The 22452-nt window shown below is 40.1% G+C and overlaps 2 protein-coding genes across 3 annotated transcripts in view; both read right to left on the bottom strand.

Moving 5' to 3' along the window:
* Nucleotides 1-2564, bottom strand: part of LOC110512899 (uncharacterized) — a 25046-nt gene extending 22482 nt beyond the window's left edge. For both annotated transcript variants that reach the window (XR_016493690.1, XM_021593011.3), the window contains exon 1: nt 1990-2564. Coding sequence is in view for 1 of the 2 variants with exons in the window: in XM_021593011.3 (XP_021448686.3) it covers nt 1990-1992 (3 nt within the window). In the remaining variant the exon portion in view is untranslated. The remainder of the gene's footprint in view (nt 1-1989) is intronic.
* Nucleotides 2565-3342: 778 nt separating this feature from the next.
* On the bottom strand, nt 3343-21057 carry LOC110512886 (ectonucleoside triphosphate diphosphohydrolase 3). The gene is made up of 10 exons (XM_021593004.3): nt 20766-21057; nt 18650-18769; nt 16739-16856; nt 14694-14853; nt 14230-14389; nt 11346-11576; nt 10391-10651; nt 10164-10274; nt 9303-9440; nt 3343-5025 (listed from the first exon to the last, which is right to left on the bottom strand). The coding sequence occupies exons 2-10, from the start codon at nt 18764-18766 to the stop codon at nt 4834-4836; spliced, it is 1488 nt and encodes a 495-aa protein (XP_021448679.3). The 5' UTR covers nt 18767-18769; nt 20766-21057; the 3' UTR covers nt 3343-4833.
* Nucleotides 21058-22452: the final 1395 nt, after the last annotated feature.

Here is a 22452-nt window from a genome sequence, read left to right as displayed (position 1 = left end):
GCTTGTAGCCAGACCCATCAGGCCTCATAAAACAGGAGCTTGTAGCCAGACCCATCAGGCCTCATAAAACAGGAGCTTGTAGCCAGACCCATCAGGCTTCATAAAACAGGAGCTTGTAGCCAGATCTCAGAGCTGTTATGACATGTTCCGTACTTCCCAGTGAAAAGGTCAGCTCACTAGGCAGAATTCCTGCACAGTGCACACTGAAACCTATGAAAGTGTATACTGTATAGGTTTCACTGACCGCACACACACACACACACACTAAAACCTAGACGGAAAGTGTGTGAGTTATAAAAGTTCAGACGTCAGTGTTTGGATGGTAATTTTTGCCTAATTCACGGAGTCCTACTAGTCCATATAAAGAGATCCACGGGTACTGTAGAACCTGTTTAGGACTAATATGAAACTGTATTTGACTCCAGTCTTTTCATTACAATTCAATCATTTTAAGTACTGAATGTTATCTTTAGTTTATGGCATAAGGGCAACATAATGTTAAGTGTTTTCTAAATTGAGAGGCCGTTGTTTTGTCCCCCTGAACTGCAGTGGTGTGGAGTCCTGTCCTCCTAACAGATTTACTTGGAAGCCAATATTACATGGGTCATTCATAATGCATTGAGGCAACAAGCATTCAATCCTGTCTGAGACAGGAACCATGGGCTTATGTGGACTGCTCTGCTCCGAGACCCGATACTGCCTGGAATATGGTATTTGACAGCGGTTGGCCCTCCCTTTAAGCGCACAAAGTTATGGCACTGCTTTCCCTTTCAAAGCAAACCCAGGAACTGAAATCCCAGCTGAGTATACAACCATGGATGGACGGGACTCACAGTGCATTGTGTCTAACCAATATCCTGTGGGTCTGGATTTTTTTGTGTGTGTCTGAGTACAGCAGTGAATTCCAATGGTGCCCCTTGAATGACTTGAGGCAGACTTGAGGTTGAGGTTGTAGTCAGTGCATGCTTGTGTTTGAAGAGAAAAGATGCCTCTCTCTACCTCACTTGAGCTTTGAGTTTATGTCTGAGCACAGAAACATTGCATGCAGAAGGAGCTGATCACTATTCCAATACAGTCTAGGGTGCCAAACACTTTTTTTTTTTACCAGGGGTAGTAGTGCTCCTCAAAATGTAAAAATAACACAATAAATAACAGGTTGTAAAATTCATGACACAATACTCCTTAAGCTTCATTTAAGGTCCAATAGATGAGAAGTTGGAGTTATTATTGGATTCCATGGAGCTGTTCAAACCAGGGTCTCCTGTCTACATGTATGGAATCAATTAAGAAACTGTGAGACTGCAGGGTCTGGCTGGTGGAACTGGGAGACTTGATCCCTGATCACCTAGTTGAAAGAGTGTTTTGACTAAAACCTTTTAAAACTTTCTGTAAGAGGGTTTACTATCAACTTTAATATTTGTAAGGCATGAACATATAATTTTCTATCAGATTAATATAATAAATTATCATTCTTTCTTAATATGCAAGATAATCGGAATATAAACGTTTATTACTTCTAGTCTCTTCACTCATTCTACTGATACTCTCTGATACCATAAGTAATGACACTTCACAAGTTTCTCTGATCAGGTGTCAGTGCAGAACAGACAGAATGGATCATGGAGGTCAGCTCTTGGTGCTGATGTGTCAAAATATGACCGATAACAAATGCTCTGGGCTGACCACTTTCTTGCTTCTTTTCCTTCCGGCTAAATAGGATTACAATTCCATATCACATGAAATAAAGGCACACATTATTTTGGCGATATAGTGTAGTCTACAGATAAAATTGGTTTAGCTTTTTTAGCCAAACGGTTTGGAAGTTGTCTATTCTGCAGCTTTATCAGGAACAGAATCAACAAAAGTGCAGCAAGACTATGCAAATGCAACACTTTCGCGTGGATGCACAGACTAAAACAAAGTTTGAAATTGTGCTATCGGGCAGCAAAAATAGAATGATGATTTAAAGGAAACATGAACCACACTTACCATCGTTTTCCCCACTCGGGTGCATTCCACAAGAAAAGTTTACAGCGTTTATTATAGTGCAAACACGTCCGGTGACACCATGTATATATGGTTACACAAACGTTATTGAAGACTAGACAGCAATGGTTCTGAAGATGCAGCGTGCGTAAAGTCTCCGGTTTCTCCACAGTGCTTTTTCAATAGACCATCACTTGATAATTTGAATTGAACTATGTTTAATCTCCTTCTATAGGCTACATTGCAGTTGTCATTATTGTAGGGTACTTTGGCATTAATAAAGGTAACAATAAATCTCGCAAATTACAATACTTAAGTAGGCTACGGTACGTTTCAGTAGCTTCAAACTTTCGTGGTAGCCTACTTCTCCAGAAGAAATCCCAACCCACAGTTTTGCTTTAGTGGAGCATAGGCATATATCACAAGCAGCCCTCACTCCCGAGGGACCCGTGCGTTTCGGAGAAGGTTATTTCACTGTAAAAGTCCTCTTTCTGGGACTGGATGGGAATTTAGTAGACTCTAGGAATGCGCTGTAATTTGAGAGCAGACGGCCTGCCCGCGCAGCGCTTGCGTGGTCTAGCTGTCCATATACTGGAGACAGGCGCCTTGAAATTGCAGATCACGTTTTTAAATGAGTCATGAAGCCTAATTTGAATAACAGACAATAAATATCCTTGGTGGATGAGAGCAATAAATGATAAGAACCAGACCCATAAAAATGAATTAATGTTGCTTTTTATCCACTTTGAAATGTGCTTGAATTGTAAAGTATTAGGCTCACTATCCATTCCTTGGCAAATGAGTCACAGGGGACAGATCTAACAGAGACCCCTTACCAATTAGGTCTATAACTTTAACTAATAACACATAGCCTATTTTTTGTAATAATTATTAGGCCTAGTCTTGGACTAAAAAACATGCTCAACCTAATCTCCATTGAAAGTGCGTTTTAGTCTAGCATTAGGCTTTATCTGTGTCTGGGAAACTGGCCCATAGGGTTCTATCCTCTTCAGAGATGAAGAACAAACTGTTTGATTTCTCTGAAGATGAGGTGCTTTTCAACCATGAACGGATTAAAAGACAATGGACAAAGGATGTCAATTCTTGGCTCACTAGGTAAATCTTTATGGTCAAGGACTGCCCCCTTCTGGTACTGTAGCTGTTAACCTTGCAGTCAAAAAACGGATTAAAAAGGAAAATGCATCCCAAATCTCCACCCTTCTGAAGGGGAAAGTACAGGTGCACACAAATGTGGTGAATCAGAACACATACATAAAGTCTACAGGGGGACGTAGGCTAAGTAAGGTAAAGAGGAAGGAAACATATATAACTAGCTGGAGTCTAGAGATGATAACATCATGGGTAATGTTCAGTTTATTGTTAATATGGAACATTCAACCAACAAAAAATGACCGCATGACAAGGATTTGCTGATATAGTACATCAGACGAGAAACATGCAAGATCTCGGAGGTAGATAACCGACAATGCCATGCCATCCAGCAAAATATGTAATAAAGACATTTTAGTCATTTCAGGTGTTTACCATGCTACCTTCAACCTTAATTCAACCTCCTGATCTCCAGTACTGTATAGCTGATGACTTAGTGCAAATGGCGATCATTTTTGCTCAGCAGTTCATTATGCAATTAATAGTTCTCTTTTATCATACTTTAAAGACCAATTGAGTGTTTGAAGTCACTGAATCTCTTAGAATTGTCTCATTCATCTGTTTGGGATGAGCCTAAAGCAGCGAACAAGATCTTATAATGCATTACTGACCCTCAAGTGTATCTTCTCACTGAAAACACTCAAACACATGGAATGGAGATCCTTTTAACAGCTTAAGATACATTATTATGTTTTGTATAATTTCAGCCAGTAGTTTTGAAAGTACCCCAAAATACCCCGAAAATGTTGCACAATTGTGTACAATTGTATCCATTTTGTATGATATGATACCTCTTGCAAAATTATTTTTTTTATTCCCCTGCAATGCATATGATATGTTACGAATTTAAATTTGTACAATATGTTATGCTTTTGTAAGTGCTTAAAGGGGCAGTGCAGTCAAAACGTGATTTCCCCTTTTTTTTTAATTATATTTCTACACTATGAGGTCAAAACAACACTGTTTAGGTGGGAGGGAATTTTTGTCCCACAGTATGACAACACAATCTGATTATTTTGACCAATGACCAGTCAACTTTTATTTGCATATGTTTCATCCTACTTTGAAGGGGTAAGCGGGGTAAGCTCTAGTCTAGAGTCTAGACGATCCTATCTGCCAATCAGGGATGTGTATGTAAATATATTTACATTTGTATCAACACACCCACACGATCAGACTGAGCATTTCAATGGCAAAAGGAGGCTCAGGAAAATAAATAATAGCAAATATGTTTGGAGTTATTTTCATGAAATAAACACACACAGTGATTTATTAGACATATAGTGTTGATTTAAAAAATAAAATGAATAAGACTGCATGGGAGCTTTAAGATCCTGTTAAATCTCTTTAACTGATGATGATAATACCTGGTGATAATACCTTCCTCCTATCCATGTTCTATTGTTGCCTGCTGTAACTGTGTCTGGGTGGGACCAGAAGCACTTTCCTCCATCGGGTGTAACTATGGTTGAAAAACTGCTGTAACTTTCCCAAAATTTCCCAAAAAGGTTTTCTAGAAATCCCAGTTGGAGGATTCCCAGATTTCCTGCTCATTCCCTCCTGATTCCAGGAATCTTCCAACCCGGATTTCTGGAAAAAAAACATTTTGGGAAAGTTACTGTAATTTTGCAACCCTAGGTGTAACTGTAATTTGAACACTCTGCCCTCTAGTGGGGGTCAGTAGCAGGCACGCACAGCCTTGATGATCAGAAACATGACACTGACGATGGTGAGGGCGGTGAAGAGGAAGAGGAGGCCACTGAACACAGAGTTGGCCATGGGCAGACGCACCAGCTTGGCCTCAGCAGGGATCATGTTAGATGTATGTAGCATGTAGCCCAGACTCCAGCCTATACTTGTGTTATGTACCTGGAGGGGACAGAGAGACAGCGTGAGGAGAGACAGACAGACACTCACTTAAAACAGACTACTGACCACAAGCCCCTACACCTGCGAATAGGGGTTCCCAGACTTTTTCACTTGGGTCATTTTACCCGGTGCCCCCCTGCCGACCCCTAGGGGGCACACCACACAGTAGAGGATTGACAAGACAGTTTGAAGACAGACAGACTCACTTAAAACAGACATGTGTTTCCCAAACTAGGGGTCTCCTGATTTGAAAATGGGGTCGCGAGTGAAACTAAACCGGGGTCGCTTGATTTATTGTGTCAGTAACTTCTGGTAGCCGCTAGATGTGGTTGTAATAAAGAACGGGGTTTCTGTTTTCTGCCTACACATGTGGCTCTATCTTTTGAACTGTTTAAGCTGTTTTAACTTGTTAACTGTTTTAACAAAATACTATGACCCCATCACTGAAAGATGAGACTCTCAGAAACATGTATGTGTCTGTTTCCCTCCACGATGTCCACAAGCCTCATTAGAACAGAGTGGACAATACTAAATCATAGTGGGGGGGGGAGAACATCAATTATGTGTTATTTTCTACACAGAAGATCATCTTCTGACCCTCCCAATACCTTTCTGATGCAATTCAGCCACTTCAAACTATACTTTCTTCAGATTGAAGTTCCCACAGACTGATTTGTAATAAACTGTCAATACACCTATTCAAAAAGTTAATATTGGCCGTTGACTACATCACTTTTTTTGCATGATGGGGTGGCGAACATTTTATTGATATCAAAATGGGATCACAGACCAAAAATGTTTGGGGACCCCTGCCTTACACCATAGCCCCTACACCAGGGGTGATCACACTTTTGGGCTTGGTGGGCCAAAATATAATCTGAGTGATGGGCCACAGGCTGAACAAATAGACATTATCTATTTAGAAAAATTACAGGTAAACAATAGCTTTTTAGGGTATTTAAACAACAACTTTTCAGTAAGCCATCGTAAAATCACACTTCAAGCATTAATAAAATTGTAGCAATATAACTTGACACCTATCAACACATTCTTATTACCAGTATTAACCAATTTGTGATGTTTATGGGACATATAGGAGTGCCAACAAAGAATATCATCAAAGGTAATGAATGTTTTATATTTTATTTCTGCGTTTTTGTGTAGCGCCGGCTACGCTAATTCTTTTGTTTACGTTGCCTTCCGGCATTTTGGGGTGTTGCATGCTATCAGATAATAGCTTCTCATGCTTTCGCCGAAAAGCATTTTAAAAATCTGACTCGTTGGCTAGATTCACAACGAGTGTAGCTTTAATTCAATACCCTGCATGTGTATTTTAATGAACGTTTGAGTTTTAACGAGTACATTTAGCATTTAGCGTAGTGCATTTGCATTTCCAGGTGCCTACTTGAGACGTCTGCGTCTCAAGTAGGAGCAAGAAGTTAAAGATGAATGAAAAAATTTTACCGTTGTGGCACAGAAACGGTCTATATGTTCATAAGGCTCATAACTTGAAAATAAGAAGGTGTAACAATTTGTATTTTCAGCAGGAAGTAACAGAAATGCACCAGAAAGGTATTGGAACCTTCAGGAAAACATCAGGCAGAAGCGCCATTTTGGGGACCCTAATCGACATTTGGTTGGGAGGCCCACCCACCCACCTCGTGGGCAAAACTTTTTAGTGCCACCCCTCTTGGTATTTTTTTTTTTCAGTGTTAAAGTAAATTCTCTGCAATTCTACACATTTGCCATAGGTATAGAGAAAATGTGGCAGTTTTAAAACAATTTTCATGCAATTCTATTCATGTTTCCATAGGAAGTTGAGAAAATGTTGCAGTTTCAAAGGTAATATCCTGCAATTCTACACATTTTGCCATGAGGTGTTTTTTGTTGCAGTTTTAAAGCGAATTTCCTGCCTTTCTACACATTTTGCCATGACTTATGCCATGTTCATATGTTTTCTGAGTGACTAACTAAATCAATGGGGCCCCCCTAGAGGTCAGGGCTCCAGGGAACATGCCCTGTGTGCCTGGTTGTTCATTTGGTGATGATTACTAGTAGAACTGTAGACTCCTAATGCACTACCAAATTTCGAAATTGCACCTTGTGTATTCTACTTTTCTAACTCTGACTAAGCTTAAAAAATTATTCTGGCGGGTCAAACCAAACGTTGGCCCACGGGCCCCAGTTTAGTCTGCCCTGCCCTACACCCTAATCTTGGTTAACCCAAAACTACATTCTTTGGTCAGCTTCTCGATTAAGTTCTGGGTCCCATATGAAGAGATGATAAAACAAGAACCGGAAACGGAACAAGGAATTTCTGGGTGCCCCATTTTTTTCATTCGAAATTATGGCGATCCCAGCCCACCCCAAATCTAATAATACAACCTTAAAATTGGTACATTTTGATTTTCACATCAACAAATAACCTTCAATTCATGAAATGTTCAGCTCTCTTATAAAAATGAAGAGAAGCAATAAACACATTTATTCCATAAAATTGTAGTTTCAAATGATCTTTCATAAAAAAAATGTTTTATATTGTCCAATAAAATAGTATGTACTCTTAATTTTAAAAACGTTTTAAATTTGGCAATCCCACCTTTGAATACCACTGTCTCCTACACCCTAGGGGACAGACAAGACAGGGGAAGGGGGATACCTAGTCAGTTATCCAACTAAATGTATTCAACTGAAATGTGTCTTCCGCATTTAACCCAACCCCTCTGAATCAGAGAGGTGCAGGGACCTGCCTTAATCGGCATTCGCATCTTCAGCGCCCGGGGAAGAGTGGGTTAACTGCCTTGCTCAGGGGTAGAACGACAGATTTTTACCTTGTCAGCTTTGGGATTCAATCCAGCAACTTTCCGGTTACTGGCCCAATGCTCTAACCACTAGGCTACCTGAGGTCCTCATAAATTAACCCCTGATGGTTCAACACAACTGACCTGTTCTCCTTATTTATCTACAGATCCCAATAGTCATGGAATGCATTGCCTCGGTTTATGTAGTTGAGGAAGCTTAAACCTATCTTTGCAAAACCTCAAATGTTTCACTGCCACACCTATAAACCCCTATCTCCATCACCCCATCACCCCACCCCAGCCTAAGATTTATGGGACAAACAGACTTAAAAACAGATTATTGCTAAATTCCAAATGGTCACATTACTACATTAGATCTGATAGGATTGGATGGATACAGTATAAAAATTAGGTCAATATTACCTTCTGATTGGCTAGGTGGAAATATCTCCTTACTACTTCCACCTCTCCAATCCTCTCTGATCTACATGAGTGGCAGGAGAGTAGGGACTAGTGGTCGATTTGGAGTTCAGAAATCCTGACCCTTTTCCCAATTCTGGCATCCTCTATCATATCTTTTTTTGCTACAAGCTCTCACAGTCTCACATCAGAATTAGACGTTCATCCATGTTTCTCAAACGTCAAATTTCGAAGTTATAGATGCTTACGCCCATTCGCCATCCCGTCAACAACGCCCTAGCAAAACCTAGACCTAATTGAAGATAACAGAGCTCACTGTTGCCCCTACTGGCCGGTTTCCACATCGTCTCCCAACATCATCAGACATGGATGGACTTGGAATACTGACTTGTATCAAGGGCGACCTGCCTTCTTTTTTAACATCAATAGTCTATTGGAAAAGGCTGAAAGACAACAATGAATAATGAACATTACAAGTTAGAAGAGTAATTGCCGTTTATAAATAATTGAGGCAAACTATGCCCCCCAGGGGGAAAATGACTCTAAAATCTGTCTTTTCTTCCACTGAAGAAATCATGCCTTTCAACCCCCTCTGATGATGGGACAAAGGGCATCAATTTCTCCTGACACCCAAAACACAAAGGACAGAGAGACAGTAGCTCGCTTGTTTGTAAGAATGAAAAACAGAGAATAGTCATCTTGGGGGACAAATCCCCCATTTTTCATCATGTCAAACAAGCTACTGTAACCAGTCTGTGTTGTGCTTTGATTTTGAAAGAAAAACTTCATGTTACACTTCATTGAGTCTAACAGGCAAAGACTTCAGCTGGAAGTTCCAGTCTGGACTTCCATCACAAGTTCCATTTCCTGGGGGCATAGGAAACGATTCTAGCCGCATCCTTGTCAAGATCTTGACCTCTGTTAATGAAAGTATACCCACCATTTATATTGGTTTCTCTTTTTGCAGTACAGTATATGACCATAAAAACATGCGTTTCATTTGGAAGCATGTGTTTGGATCCTCCAAGGCACCTGGCTGAATTCTGCCACACTTACCTGTTTTTGGAAGTCAATGTGTTTCCAAGTGTCTTTATTGAACTTGTAGCCATTTACAAGTAATGTCTGGACGTAATGTGCTGAATAGCAGTAGGACCTTCTGTATTTTTCAGCTATCCAGCCCTTTTTTAGCGTGAGCTAAAAAAGAAGGGAAAAAAACAACATTCCATTTGTCTATCCATTACATTTTCCATGTGTTGAGGCAATTTTCTAATAATTTATTCTGATACATTTCTAATAGTACAATAACCATCTAATAATTGCAATAACCTTGATAATTGTTGGACAGCACCCGTCTTACAAAATATGTCTCTGTTGTCTGTGTGAAGTTCCATGTAAAACAGCACCCAGGAAAGGTCATCATAAATTAACCTCAGATGGTGCAGTACAGTGGAATGCATGGCCACTCTTTCTCAGGTGGAGTAAGCTTACCCCACATCATTAAATAGAACATATATTTACTCATATTTTACTTCTATGCTTACCCCTATTTTAGCTAATGTCAAGCTCTTCCCTTTCTCTGTCACAGCTATAAATGTGAAAATTGCTGCACAGATGTAGGATCTTAATATGACCACTATTTTGTTGCTGAGAAACTTGTAGTGTATTCTAGTTTTGAAAAAAACGAAAAAAGTATAATCCCCTACAAAAAATACAATTAATTATAATCCACATAATAATTCACATTTCCTGTTGCTGCAGGATTATTTTCCTGCTGTAGCACACTGGCTCAAATTAAGATCCTACGTCAGTAGCTGCCAGTGTAAAAGGACTCCCAGGGGTCCAGTCCATGGAGCAGAGTGACCTCTACCACCACCAACAACAAAAACCTCAACAACTACAACAACAACATGGACTCACGGTGGGCCAATCCCAGGAGCAGAATTCCCAGGTAGAGGAGTTCCACTGGTCCAGTTGTGAAATGCCTTTCAGCCCAACAGCCTGAGCAGTGTAGAAGAACCCAGCATAGGCCTGAGGGATGGAACACACGTTAGGAGCTCAGACAGACACAAGATTTTATGGATAACTGCAAAATATGCCCTATATATACAGTATGTCTGTCTGTCTGTGTGCGTGCACGCGTGTACCAGAAAGTCCCCGGGTCCCACGGATGGTTGGTATACTCTGTCAAAGGAACAGTTCTTCGTGCAGGTCAGGTCAAATATGGATTGCACCACATCCCTACAGGCTCCGTTGTCTGATGACCCCTTCAGGGTGATCATCTGCTTGGGGTCATAGTCGGCAGGCGTTTTTATGCACTCAGTCCCAAAGATGGACTCAGCCGACACAGTCATGTTGTAACCAAGATTGAAGCAGGGGTTGGTCACATGTGTAGCGTTCTCAGAGTTCTGATCAGTGAGACAAAGAGAGCACAGTAAATGTATTTACAGTATGTCACTTGAACATTCATGAAGAAGGAATCCAAAGGATCAATAGCTGAGCTTGAACCTCTTGTCTACTGTAGTAATTACAGCGTTACTAGGCTACACAGGTATAAGAACTACTATAAGTAAAGTGGGACCACTATTTACATTGTTGTCTCCTCAAAATGGCTGTCTTCAGTTGTGCATGCATTATCTACCATCCTAGCAAAACAGACACTTTTCGACCAAGCTTGCAAAGCAAACCATATAGAAATGGACAGATCAATACGGTTAATACCATAATGCACCATAATGCCTCATCTCCGAGAGACAGTAAAGTGTCAAGGTAATGAGGTGTCCTCAGATTTCATAGGGTGTGGTAATTAGATATTAATGGGTGTTGTGGACTTAGCCAGAGGGATTGCATTAATTACACAAAAAACAACACTTAGCTAAGTATAAAAGCAGCATCATCATCATCATGCTGACAGTGCTGCCAGGAATTAATGTGAGGGATGACGTCCTAACAGATTCTGGGTTCAAATAGTGTTTATTTTCTTTCAACTACTTTACCGCTGGAATAGTCCCAGCCCATTTCGCACTCCAGGCTTGACTAATCAGGTATTTGGAAGAAAACAATTACTATTTGAAGTAAACCCAAATTTCCTTTACACAGTACCTTCACTAAAGCAGCAAGGACTCTCTTCTCTGCCTCGTTCTTCCCATAACACAAGAAGCTGTGAGTGTAGATGTTGTATTCGTAGCCATAGAGGGAGACCCGCATGATGTCTGTTCCCCGGGCGTTGGGATCTGGGAGGGTGAACGCTATCTGGGTGGAAGCCCCTCCTAGATCCATGGAGCCCACCATCTTCCCTCCGGCAGGACGCACCCACATGTTCCATATGTTTCTCTACAAACCAGAGGATAGATTGATGTTTTCAAATCAATTATGATCTTTATGAAACACAGCGATGAGAACTGTACTCTATTGTGATAAATTCATTCAGATATAAACCCTACACTGCTAGAATAAATGTTGCCATATTGAAGGGTTCAATGGCTCGCTTCGTACATGGTCCTCAAAAAGGTTCAATATAGAGCCGCAAAAGAGTCTTATTTTAAGCATTGTAGAAGCTAAGGAACTTGTCTGTCGGCCCTGCATTGAAGACCAAAGTTGGTCAAAATCTTTTTGGATCAATAAAAAAATATACCAGGTCCATTTAAGGACAAGAAAAATGACAGCTGTGCCATACTGATTCCATAGCACATGGTTTATTAACTGGTATACAAAACAACGCCGGATTCAAAACTTAGAGTTTTTCAATTTAAATGATTATACAAAATCCTTGCAACCAATTTAATGGATTGGGGATACAACCATCCCAGTTCTGCAGATTTTGCTGCAAGGAGACAGATTCATTAGGTCACTTGTTTTGGTACTGCACATAGCAGTAGCTTGTTTTTGGTCGCAGGTTCAGGAATGTCTGAAAAATCACAACATTTACCTAAAGCTAACTCTGCTAAAAGCACTGCTGGGTGACATGGAAAGCCATGGTCATTCGATCAATGATATAATATAACTATTTTTTTGTAAAATCATCTTTCATTTACAATCTATAGAAACTGAGAATAGTAAGGTTCAGAACTTTTGTGAAGCATCACAGTGCAGTTAAAGAAAAAATTGCAAATAGAAATCAAAACTGGATGTTTTTCAGAAATAAATGAGGGGTTGAGGGTAGCTGAAGGGTAAAAAATGTATCAAATAAAAGGTAACTGATGTAAACTGTACCGTGTCCATAAAATGTATATGGTATGTATAAGCTGGAAGTAGGAGACTAAGTATTGTTGTCCATGAGTTAACTTCAATTAGGGGAGGGGTGGTAGGGTTATGGTCAAATAATAAAGAAGGAAAATACATTTTAAAAATAAGAAAAAATATGTGGGGGATTGGAAATAATTGTCTGCATCATTTCCAATCCCCCCATATATATATTTTTTTTTTTTCTTCAAAAACATCCAGTTTTGATTTCCACTTTCCATATAATATATGATATAAATATATATAAACCACAATCTGTCTGCAATATTTATCTGATCTACCCCCTACAGTATGTACTGTATAAACATTGATTTTGTGTTCAAATTTCCATTTTTTAAAATATTTGTTATATTTTTTATTCACATTAGCTGTTGCTGAAGCAGCAGTTACTCTTCCTGGGATCCACACAAAACATAAAACATGACATAATACAGAGCATCAATAAACAAGAACAGCTCAAGGACAGAACGACACACATTTTAAATAAGAACAATAGAACCAAAAATAGTTCCAACATACACTTACACACATTACTGACAGTTACCCACACATCAGTACATATACATACAGTGGGCCAAGGTACACTTCAACTATGACAGACAAAATTAGAAAAAAAATCCAAAAAATCACATTGTAGGATTTTTAATGAATTTATTTGCAAATTATGGTGGAAAATAAGTATTTGGTCACCTACAAACAAGCAAGATTTCTGGCTCTCACAGACCTGTAACTTCTTCTTTAAGAGGCTCCTCTGTCCTCCACTCGTTACCTGTATTAATGGCACCTGTTTGAACTTGTTATCAGTATAAAAGACACCTGTCCACAACCACAAACAGTCACACTCCAAACTCCACTATGGCCAAGACCAAAGAGCTGTCAAAGGACATCAGAAACAAAATTGTAGACCTGCACCAGGCTGGGAAGACTGAATCTGCAATAGGTAAGCAGCTTGGTTTGAAGAAATCAACTGTGGGAGCAATTATTAGGAAATGGAAGACATACAAGACCACTGATAATCTCCCTCGATCTGGGGCAAGATCTCACCCCGTGGGGTCAAAATGATTACAAGAATGGTGAGCAGAAATCCCAGAATCACACGGGGGGACCTAGTGAATGACCTGCAGAGAGCTGGGACCAAAGTAACAAAGCCTACCATCAGCAAGGGCATTAAAGATGAAACGTGGCTGGGTCTTACAGCAAGACAATGATCCCAAACACACCGCCCTGGCAACGAAGGAGTGGCTTCGTAAGAAGCATTTCAAGGTCCTAGAGTGGCTTAGCCAGTCTCCAGATCTCAACCCCATAGAAAATCTTTGGAGGGAGTTGAAAGTTTGTTTGCCCAGCCCCAAAACAGCCCCAAAACATCACTGCTCTAAAGGAGATCTGCATGGAGGAATGGGACAAAATACCAGCAACAGTGTGTGAAAACTTACAGAAAACGTTTGACCTCTGTCATTGCCAACAAAGGGTATATAACAAAGTGTTGAGATAAACTTTTGTTATTGACCAAATACTTATTTTCCACCACAATTTGCAAATAAATTCATTAAAAATCCTACAATGTGATTTTCTGGAGAAAAAAAATCTAATTTTGTCTCATCTTCTCTCATCTTTTTAAGTGGGAGAACTTGCACAATTGATGGCTGACTAAATACCTTTTTGCCCCACTGTATGCCTACGAGTTATTTAGGTATTTCTAAAGTTAATGTAAATGTTTTGAAGTTAATGTAAAATTGTAATGTACCTCCAGGAAGTTTCCCATCAGATAGTTGACGGTGATCCAGCCGTACAGCCCCTCCTCGTCCCCTGACATGATGGAGGCGTTTTGGAAGTTAAACGGCAGAGATTGGAGGTAGTTCTGCAGGTTCTTTAAGATCTCATTGGATTTAGTTTCATTCTGTGAACTTGTAATCAAGAGAGAGATACATTTTGAGGTTGCATATTATCTCCAGTAGAGAATGTCGAGGTCAATAATAGGCCTACAGTAGGTTGATTAAATATGGTGTAAAACCTATTAGTATTCTGTGTGTGGGATCAGTATGTGTGTGCATGTGTGCGCATGCACACGTCTACTTCTGTATCTACCGTGGATCCATTCCCAGAAGTGCAACAGCAGAGATAGGTCAGCCAGATAGACTGTAAAGGACTCCATACCTAGAAGATTGGTGAGGTACGCTCACACTGGAGGAAGACAAACCCACAACTCACTGTAGCAGTCTCATCCCAGCAGTTGCCCCAAGGTAGAGGATGGTTGAATTGTGTTGGTCTGCGGGGACGATTTTTGTGATGTTGTTCATACATTCTCTGATCGACACCCAGGACTGTTGGTCCTGTGCATTGTCAACTAACATATCCGAGATACCAGGGCCTAGGGAATCAAATCAGACTGAGCTCAGAGTCATACAATACTTGTTCTCACAAGCAATTGATGCACTAGATAGCTAGCAAGTCTGCATCACTATACAACACTGGATTAAATGTATAGTGCTTTTAAACCAGGTGCTTAAGCGGCAACTGCACCACTTCTCAACCTCATTTTCATTATCTCCAGCACAAGACCAGTTTCAACATTTGTGAAAGCAGTACATGTTTTGTAGAAAAAAACTATAAAGTTAAAAAGTTCTACCTGATGACATCATCAAAAGTAAAAAACTGTTATTTTCAAACACTATGAGGTTCACAGTGACGTGGGAGCAAGAAAAGACCCTCCCTTGGTCTAGAAACTTAGGTTGCTGGTTTTGAAAATCGCTGTTTTTTAAACTTTTCATCCTACCTTGTGATGTCACAGAGAAGCGTTGTTTTAGGACCTTTCTTCTTACCTTTTTAACCACATATCATAGAAACACGCATATTAAGACACTTGTTGGTGCTGGAGATGATGAATATGAGGTTGAAAAGTGGCGGAATTGCCCTTCAACATAGTATATAAAAGGAGTATGAGATTCAGTACTGAAAGGCTGAATGATGATAAGTGCATTTCACATGCAAGTCCTTTTCCAAAATGTAATGTATTATGGTATCTTCATAAAAAGGATAAGTACAAGGGCATCCCGAGTGGCGCAGCGGTCTATGGCTCTGCATCACAGTGCCAGAGGTGTCACTACAGACCTGGGTTTGATCCCAGGCTGTGTCACAACTGGCCGTGATCGGGAGTCCCATAAGGCGGAGCACAATTGGCCCAGCGTCGTCCAGGTTAGGGGAGAGTTTGGCTGGGGGGGCTTTAGTTGTCTCATCACGCTCTGGCAGGCCAGGCAGGCTGACCTTGGTCGTTAGTTGTACAGTGTTTCCTGCAGCTGGCTTCCGAGTTAAGCGGGCAGGTGTTAAGAAGCGCGGTTTGGCGGGTCATGTTTCAGAGGATGCATGACTCAACCTTTGTCTGCCGATCCCATTGGGGAGTAGCAGCGATAAGACAAGATCGAAATTGGGGAGAAAAAGGGGGTAAAATACAAGAAAAAAAATATGAGGACAAGATTGTGACCTGCGTGAGAATGTGTCAGGTTCATCACATTACGATGCAGACTCACCAGTGACACTGCATCTCAATATGAACATACAGACTCCGTTTTTAAATGTAAATTATTATACAGCATTCTTGCTGCATAATGTTAGACAGTATACAGTATATGAGGCATACAACCATCTCAGCTCTGCAGATTTAACTGCGAAGAGACATAATCATTCGATAATTGATTCTGGTTTTGCCCCCATGTAGCTTGTTGGGGTCACAGGTTCAGGAGAGGCTGAAAAATAACAACATTCATCTAAAATTAACCCTACAAATTGTACCATTGGACGATTTGGAAAGCAAAAGTCAATATATCAGCAATATAATAATACTCTCAGCAAATATATTCATCTTTAACTTACAATTTATGGATACTATGCAATTGGAAAGGTTCAGAATTGATGTAAGACATCACAGCACAGTTGAAAAATATATGTCACATTGAAATCAAGAGAGGGTGGTGTACGGAGATAGGTGGGATGGGCTGAAAGTAGCTGAGGGGTGGGATTAAAAGCTGATGCTCTAGAATAGTTAGGACCAAAAACACTATCATGTACACCGGATATGTCTCAGTATTATGTATCCACATTTTATGTGTTTATCCCAAACATATATTTCTGTTTTTGTAATACTGTGCATATATGTAAAATGTCTATCCCACAAAATAGCTGTGAAAATAAAACATTTCTTTAGTTCTCTGAAGAGGGTTGGGCCAATAAAATACCATTTAAAAAACATGCAGACTCACCAGCGACCATGCATCTGAGTGTCTGGCTCACCACTCCAGTGTTATTTTGCTTCTCGGCTGGCCATTGATACAGATACATAGTAGAGCGGGAGGAGCCTGAGTCGATTACTATGCCATACTGCATATAGAGGAGAGCAGGGAAATCACACTACATATCCAAGATGCTAGTTCATATACAGATGTTTTATCTTCATTTGATCACTGTTTGTTGCAGATGAGCCTTGCTATTAATTCACTGAAAACCCGCAGTTCTCTTTCTCTCTCGCTGGCTCAAACGCTAAAGAACCAGACAGAATAAATGTCTTACTACCTTAGGTCCTACTGCTGCAACATTCAAACGTACAGAAATGTATCTGAAATGCAGCCTTACACAACCTTTGTTTTATATAGCTCAATAACACAAGATAGATATTGATCTCTACTACGATATACAAGTGTATCCGAAATGCAACCATAGGCTACACCTAAATTATAGCCTACTCTAGCCTATCAAAACTCATTTCCAGTTAGAAATGATCAGATGTTCTGGTTTGGAATGATCAAATCCTCCTGCTGCAGGATTACTTCACTCTTACAACGAAACAGGTCAAAGTCAATTGATAAAACATACTTTTTACTGCTGTCCAAGAGGAGGAGGATTCTATCAGATGATGAAATGATGCAGTGGCACGCACATAATCGTTGTATAATGAAAGGCAATCACGTATGTTATGGTAAACAACCACAATCCCCTAAAATACAGTCCATCAAATACCTCATCATTATCACACAGCTATTGCACTCCGTTCCTGATTGACTAGAAGCACAATGATTGCACTCCATTATGGTGTGATTATTACTTCCATAAAGCTGAGAACAGGGACAGAACGTAAAGACATGAAAAATGCAGCTACTCTGTAAACACAGGAAACACTCACTCAGGCATGAAGACAAATCCATAGAAATGATTTGCTCTGCCCTCTGGAACTAGATTCTGGTTCAAGTTTGTCCCTCACGTCTGTCCAAAAGGACTGATTGTGTGTATTTTTTGTGTGTATGTGCTGACATGTACTGATAGATGCAAACACATGCCCACACTACATGTTATTGTTTTTAAATGTATGTAAATGGTAAATGTTATGTGTCAGGCCCCAGTAAGACTAGCTGTTGCCATTGGTGTTGGCTAATGGGGATCCTAATAAAAAATGTAAAAAGGCAGCAATAATACACATTCCAGACCCAGACATGGATTCAAACAGGCCAAGTATTTGCTATCTTTGAGTGTTTGGTTGAGCCTGTCCTGGAGTGGTAGATGGGCAGGTTTTGCACTTTTGTGGATTACTTCCATTAGTACCATTCCATTACGTCAAGTAAGATTAAATAAAGCACAGCTACATTTTTTGGAAAGAAAACAAATACTATTTGAACCAACCTCAGAGTCTCAGTTCCTGCAGAGTTGAAGTTAGTTTTCCCTTCTCTTATAGACCTGGTGTGCTGACTAAAGGTGATTGGTTTCCATTTCACAGAGTTATTAAACGTTAGTCATCTTTTGATTAATAGGAAGTCATGTATTAACCCTGTTACCCAAAGCTGTATCCAGTCAACTAGTCAAGTGTCCCTTCGTCCTTCCTTTTGAATGTGTCCCACTCGCAGCAAATGTTTCCCCAACACCAACCTGCCATGAATACAAACCACCCTGGTCTTTATAATGCCATCTACGCTAACTGCCCCCATTCACTGTAGTTTGGCCTGACTCCTAAACAGGCTGTAGAGACCCAGTCTGATCTGTCACCTTCTGTTTGTGATGATTGTCTTGATGTCTGGGTAAATACTAGGTAATTCATTTACATTTTAGTCATTTAGCAAATGCTTTACACTGTCAATACAGCTTTTTGAGAAGAGAAGGATCAGGAATGTGTTTGTTGTTTTTACCTTCAGACGTGACTCAAAGACACGCTTATGACCCTGGATCAGGGACATAGTAATGATGACAGCCAGACTAGCCAGGAGAAAGAAGAAAGCTAGATATGTCCAAAACTTGCCTGCCATTTCCTGTAGGGCAGAGGACAGCATGTTTTAGCCATTGACATTTGACATTTATCATGTTGTCCAGGCCTTACACAGACTGAACAAACCCCAATGCAATAAGCAGGGCTGCTGAACCCTGTACCTGGAGCGCTATACCATCCTGTAGGTTTCGGCACCAACCCTATAATCTAGCACACCTGATTCTAATAATAAGCTGGTTGATAAGCTAAATAAACTGTGTGTTTTTTGTTTTGTTTTGTTTTTTTGAGAACGTTATGACACAGTAATTACATGCTTGCAACTGCTGATAAATACAGCAATTATATCACCAGTATCTCTTTCTTCTGTGTGTCAGTGTCATCACCTATTGTTTGTGTCCCAAATGGCACCCTATTCCCTACATAGTGCACTACTTTTGACAAGAGCCCTATAGGCACTGATCAAACTGCGTGCACTATACAGGGAGTAGGATGCCATTTGGGACATGGGCGCTGTGTCATCAGCTACAGGACTGTCAGTGGTCTAGTTTAGCCATAAAGTGACTGTTTCTGTTTATCTCTGTGAACAAGCACACTGGTCACAGTTGTCATTTGTGAGATGACAGACTCTGTGGGAGCTATTTCCAGAGCTAAAGCCTTTCACAGACTCAGAGGTAATCCAATGTTTTTCACACCTTGTAAGGGATGTTTTCTAATGTTAAATTAACAACAAGGCTGTTGTTCTTTCTTACAAGGATACTGTAGGCCCCTCAAACTCAACTCTGGATCTCGAAACCAGTTCCACTGTATTTTGTCATTGTTCCCTTCTGATTTATACCAGGTGCTTGCAATTAATAATCAGGAAGAACAGAAAACCAGAATTCTCCGGAACTCGTAGTGTAAGAGTAGAGTACCCCTGCTGTAGACCTTTTCTAATTGCATAGCGATCTGATATGTAATGTAGTACAGTGGTAATGTTGTCCCCCCCCAAAACACTAAACTCTTAAGTTTTTGCCTGCTGAAAGACATGAAGTTTCATATAAGGTTACAGTCCTAACCTCTGATCTTTTAATTAGGACCATCTTGGTAACCACTGGTGTAACTGCATCCTAATGTCAAGGATGACTACAAAGTAGCCAACAACAAATATATAATTTTACTTCCTCAAATACCATATGGAGTATACACAAAATTGAGGTCACAAAGCATTAGGCCTACCTGCTTTGAAAGAGCTTACATAATCACTGATTTGAATGAATTAAGATACAGAACATGTTGTTGTTTCATTCACTTCATCTTCATACATGGAAATAATACAAACCACAGAGTATTAACTGTCCTGCACATTCTTACATGGAGAAATGTGTATACTGAAGCAGAATGCACATCGAATTCAGCAGGTTAACTAACCAATAATTTTTCATTGGGAACAGTGAGAATGCATTATACTGCTGCTTTCTATGTATCATGTTGCCTTTAGTGTCTGAGGGTGAGATGTTGACCTCCCCCAACCTATTGGCACTGTGCCCCAAGCACCTTACTACTCTCCGTCTCTACTGAGCAGTCTCCACCCCAAGGCAAGGCACAATACCAGCAATGTTTTTATTCACATGACTTGCTACGGGTAAAGAGTTCCACGAGAACATGCACACCAAGACAGTGTTTCTTGCTGTGGTGCTTGGAATAAGACAAAACCTGTCCTTCTGCACCTCTTTACCTAGTTAAACATGCATGTTCATTTTGTTAATCTCTTAAAGTTCAACATTTGCTTAATTAACACAGTATGGTTTGAAGGTGTATTCCTTCAAAGGACAATACAAAATTGGAATAAAGCGTATTGAAATGATTAATTAATCGTTATTACATTATCTTCATGAATTACTCAAATGAACTGCAATACACAAAAAAAACGGATAGGAAAAATGATAGGCTTAAATATGAAAGGTCAGAATGAGTAGTCTCCACACAGTATCTTACCCTGCAGATAACAATACATCCGCCCTGGTCTTTTTCTGAATGAATGAGTAGATCTGTTAGCTTACCTCAGAGTGAGTGTTGACCTTCCTTCGTCAGTTGGAAGCAGCAGAGCATAAGTAAGTGATCTGAAGAATACAGCTCCTCATTCCTCATTGATCAGCCTAACAGCCCAGGAGACTTGTACTCCAAGAAGGAGGGGCCTCAAGCACAGGCCAGCAACACCCAACAGAGGCCCTTCCCATCTGAGAAGACAAATATCAAGAAAGCGGTGGGATGTTTGTTTAATTTATATTAGGAGAAATAGACAATAGAGATAATCTACCACACAACAGCCTTTATTTAACTAGGTAAGTCACTGAGAACACTTTCTCTTTTGCAATAACGACCTGAGTTAAATATTTACAGTAGATCACTCTCATACACTGACTGCAATTGGGTGTTTGGTAAGTGTTTCATTTATTGATTGATTGTTTAAACACAAGGCAGAGTTCTACAGAAACCCAGTGAAGAAAACAATGCATGGAACATTAGTTAGAATTTGACCCAATATCGGGTGCACTGTAGCAAGTTTAGTTTCACCCTCCAACACAGGTGAGGTAAGTGAATCAACCCAACCTATTTGACATACAGTATAGTATACTCTTAGAATTTGTGGTGACTCGAGGAACCCTGGAGATCTTCAAGAGTTTATGCAAATCCAAAGTTGGAATGGTTACCATTCTATGACTATATGTAATCAGTAACCTTAAAATATTAATATTATATTGGAAGAATATGCATAATTATTCAAGGTATGTAGAAATTTGCAGTGTAACAACTTAATATGACATTTACTCTAACGGGTAGCCAAAAATAACAATCTGAAAGCCATGCCTCCAATAATCCATGCCTCCAATAATCCATGCCTTCAATAATCCATGCCTCCAATCTTCTGATAGGCTGCCACCTCTACAATATATTATTAAAAAGGTTCAAAATTGAACCTGTCCCATCACCAAAATGTTGTGGTTTGTACCTTTACACGGAGGTTCCTTGAAGACCCTTCTCAGATTGGTTCCTCATGGAACCTTTTTGACCTGGAAAGGTTCCACTGGTGTGGCAAAGCAAACAGATATGCCACTGTGTATGAGCTGCTAGCTAGCTGACTTTACTGTGTAGCTAAGTGAATGAAATATCATCAGCTAGCTAACTTCCTATTAGCTAGCTAACTTGAAGTTCTTAGAATTGTAAGGTAAAATCACAAGATCCAAATGCATGTAGATGCCATGGAAGAAGGTGAAAGGACTGCAGCTCCAGCTGTCAGAAAAGGGAGAGAGTTGGCTACTGGATACGGCAGGTAATTCCCTGGGAGGACATTATGAAAAGATTCTCCAGTTCCAGTCCTTAGTAAGGGAAACTATTAGGACAGAGAGATAAGAGCAATATAATATACAGTGCCCGTCTAATTTTTGCATAATGAAGTCTGTTTCTTTGTGATGTTTTCTGTCCACAGATGCGGAGAGCTATGAAAGCCTGTCTTCAGATGAGGTCCTAATGAATGTCCCAAGAGACTAAGGGTATCCTTGTATACTGGGTTATATGTATACCTACACTCTTAGAGAAAAGGGTTCCTAAAGGGTTCTTCGGCTGTCCCCATAATAGAACACTTTTTGGTTCCAGGTGGAACCCTCTGTGGAAATGGTTCTGGAAACAAAAAGGGTTCTTCAAAGGGTTCTCCTACGGGGACAGCGGAAGAACCCTTTTAGGTTCTAG

The sequence above is a fragment of the Oncorhynchus mykiss genome, chromosome 3 (assembly GCF_057628025.1).
Source record: "Oncorhynchus mykiss isolate SJ-2025 chromosome 3, ASM5762802v1, whole genome shotgun sequence".
Lineage (NCBI taxonomy): Eukaryota > Metazoa > Chordata > Actinopteri > Salmoniformes > Salmonidae > Oncorhynchus > Oncorhynchus mykiss.
Note: the sequence above shows the minus strand (reverse complement) of the source record. Positions and strands in the feature narration are given on the sequence as shown.

What these genes read in the sequence shown, in the direction of transcription:
- LOC110512886 (XM_021593004.3), bottom strand. Translation starts at nt 18,766, where the DNA reads ATGGCAGGCAAGTTTTGGACATATCTAGCTTTCTTCTTTCTCCTGGCT. An exon ending in ACTCAGATGCATGGTCGCTG is followed by an intron (nt 14,854 to 16,738) that starts GTGAGTCTGCAT and finishes TTGATTCCCTAG; the next exon opens with GCCCTGGTATCTCGGATATG. An exon ending in TCCTTGCTGCTTTAGTGAAG is followed by an intron (nt 10,652 to 11,345) that starts GTACTGTGTAAA and finishes CTCACTGATCAG; the next exon opens with AACTCTGAGAACGCTACACA.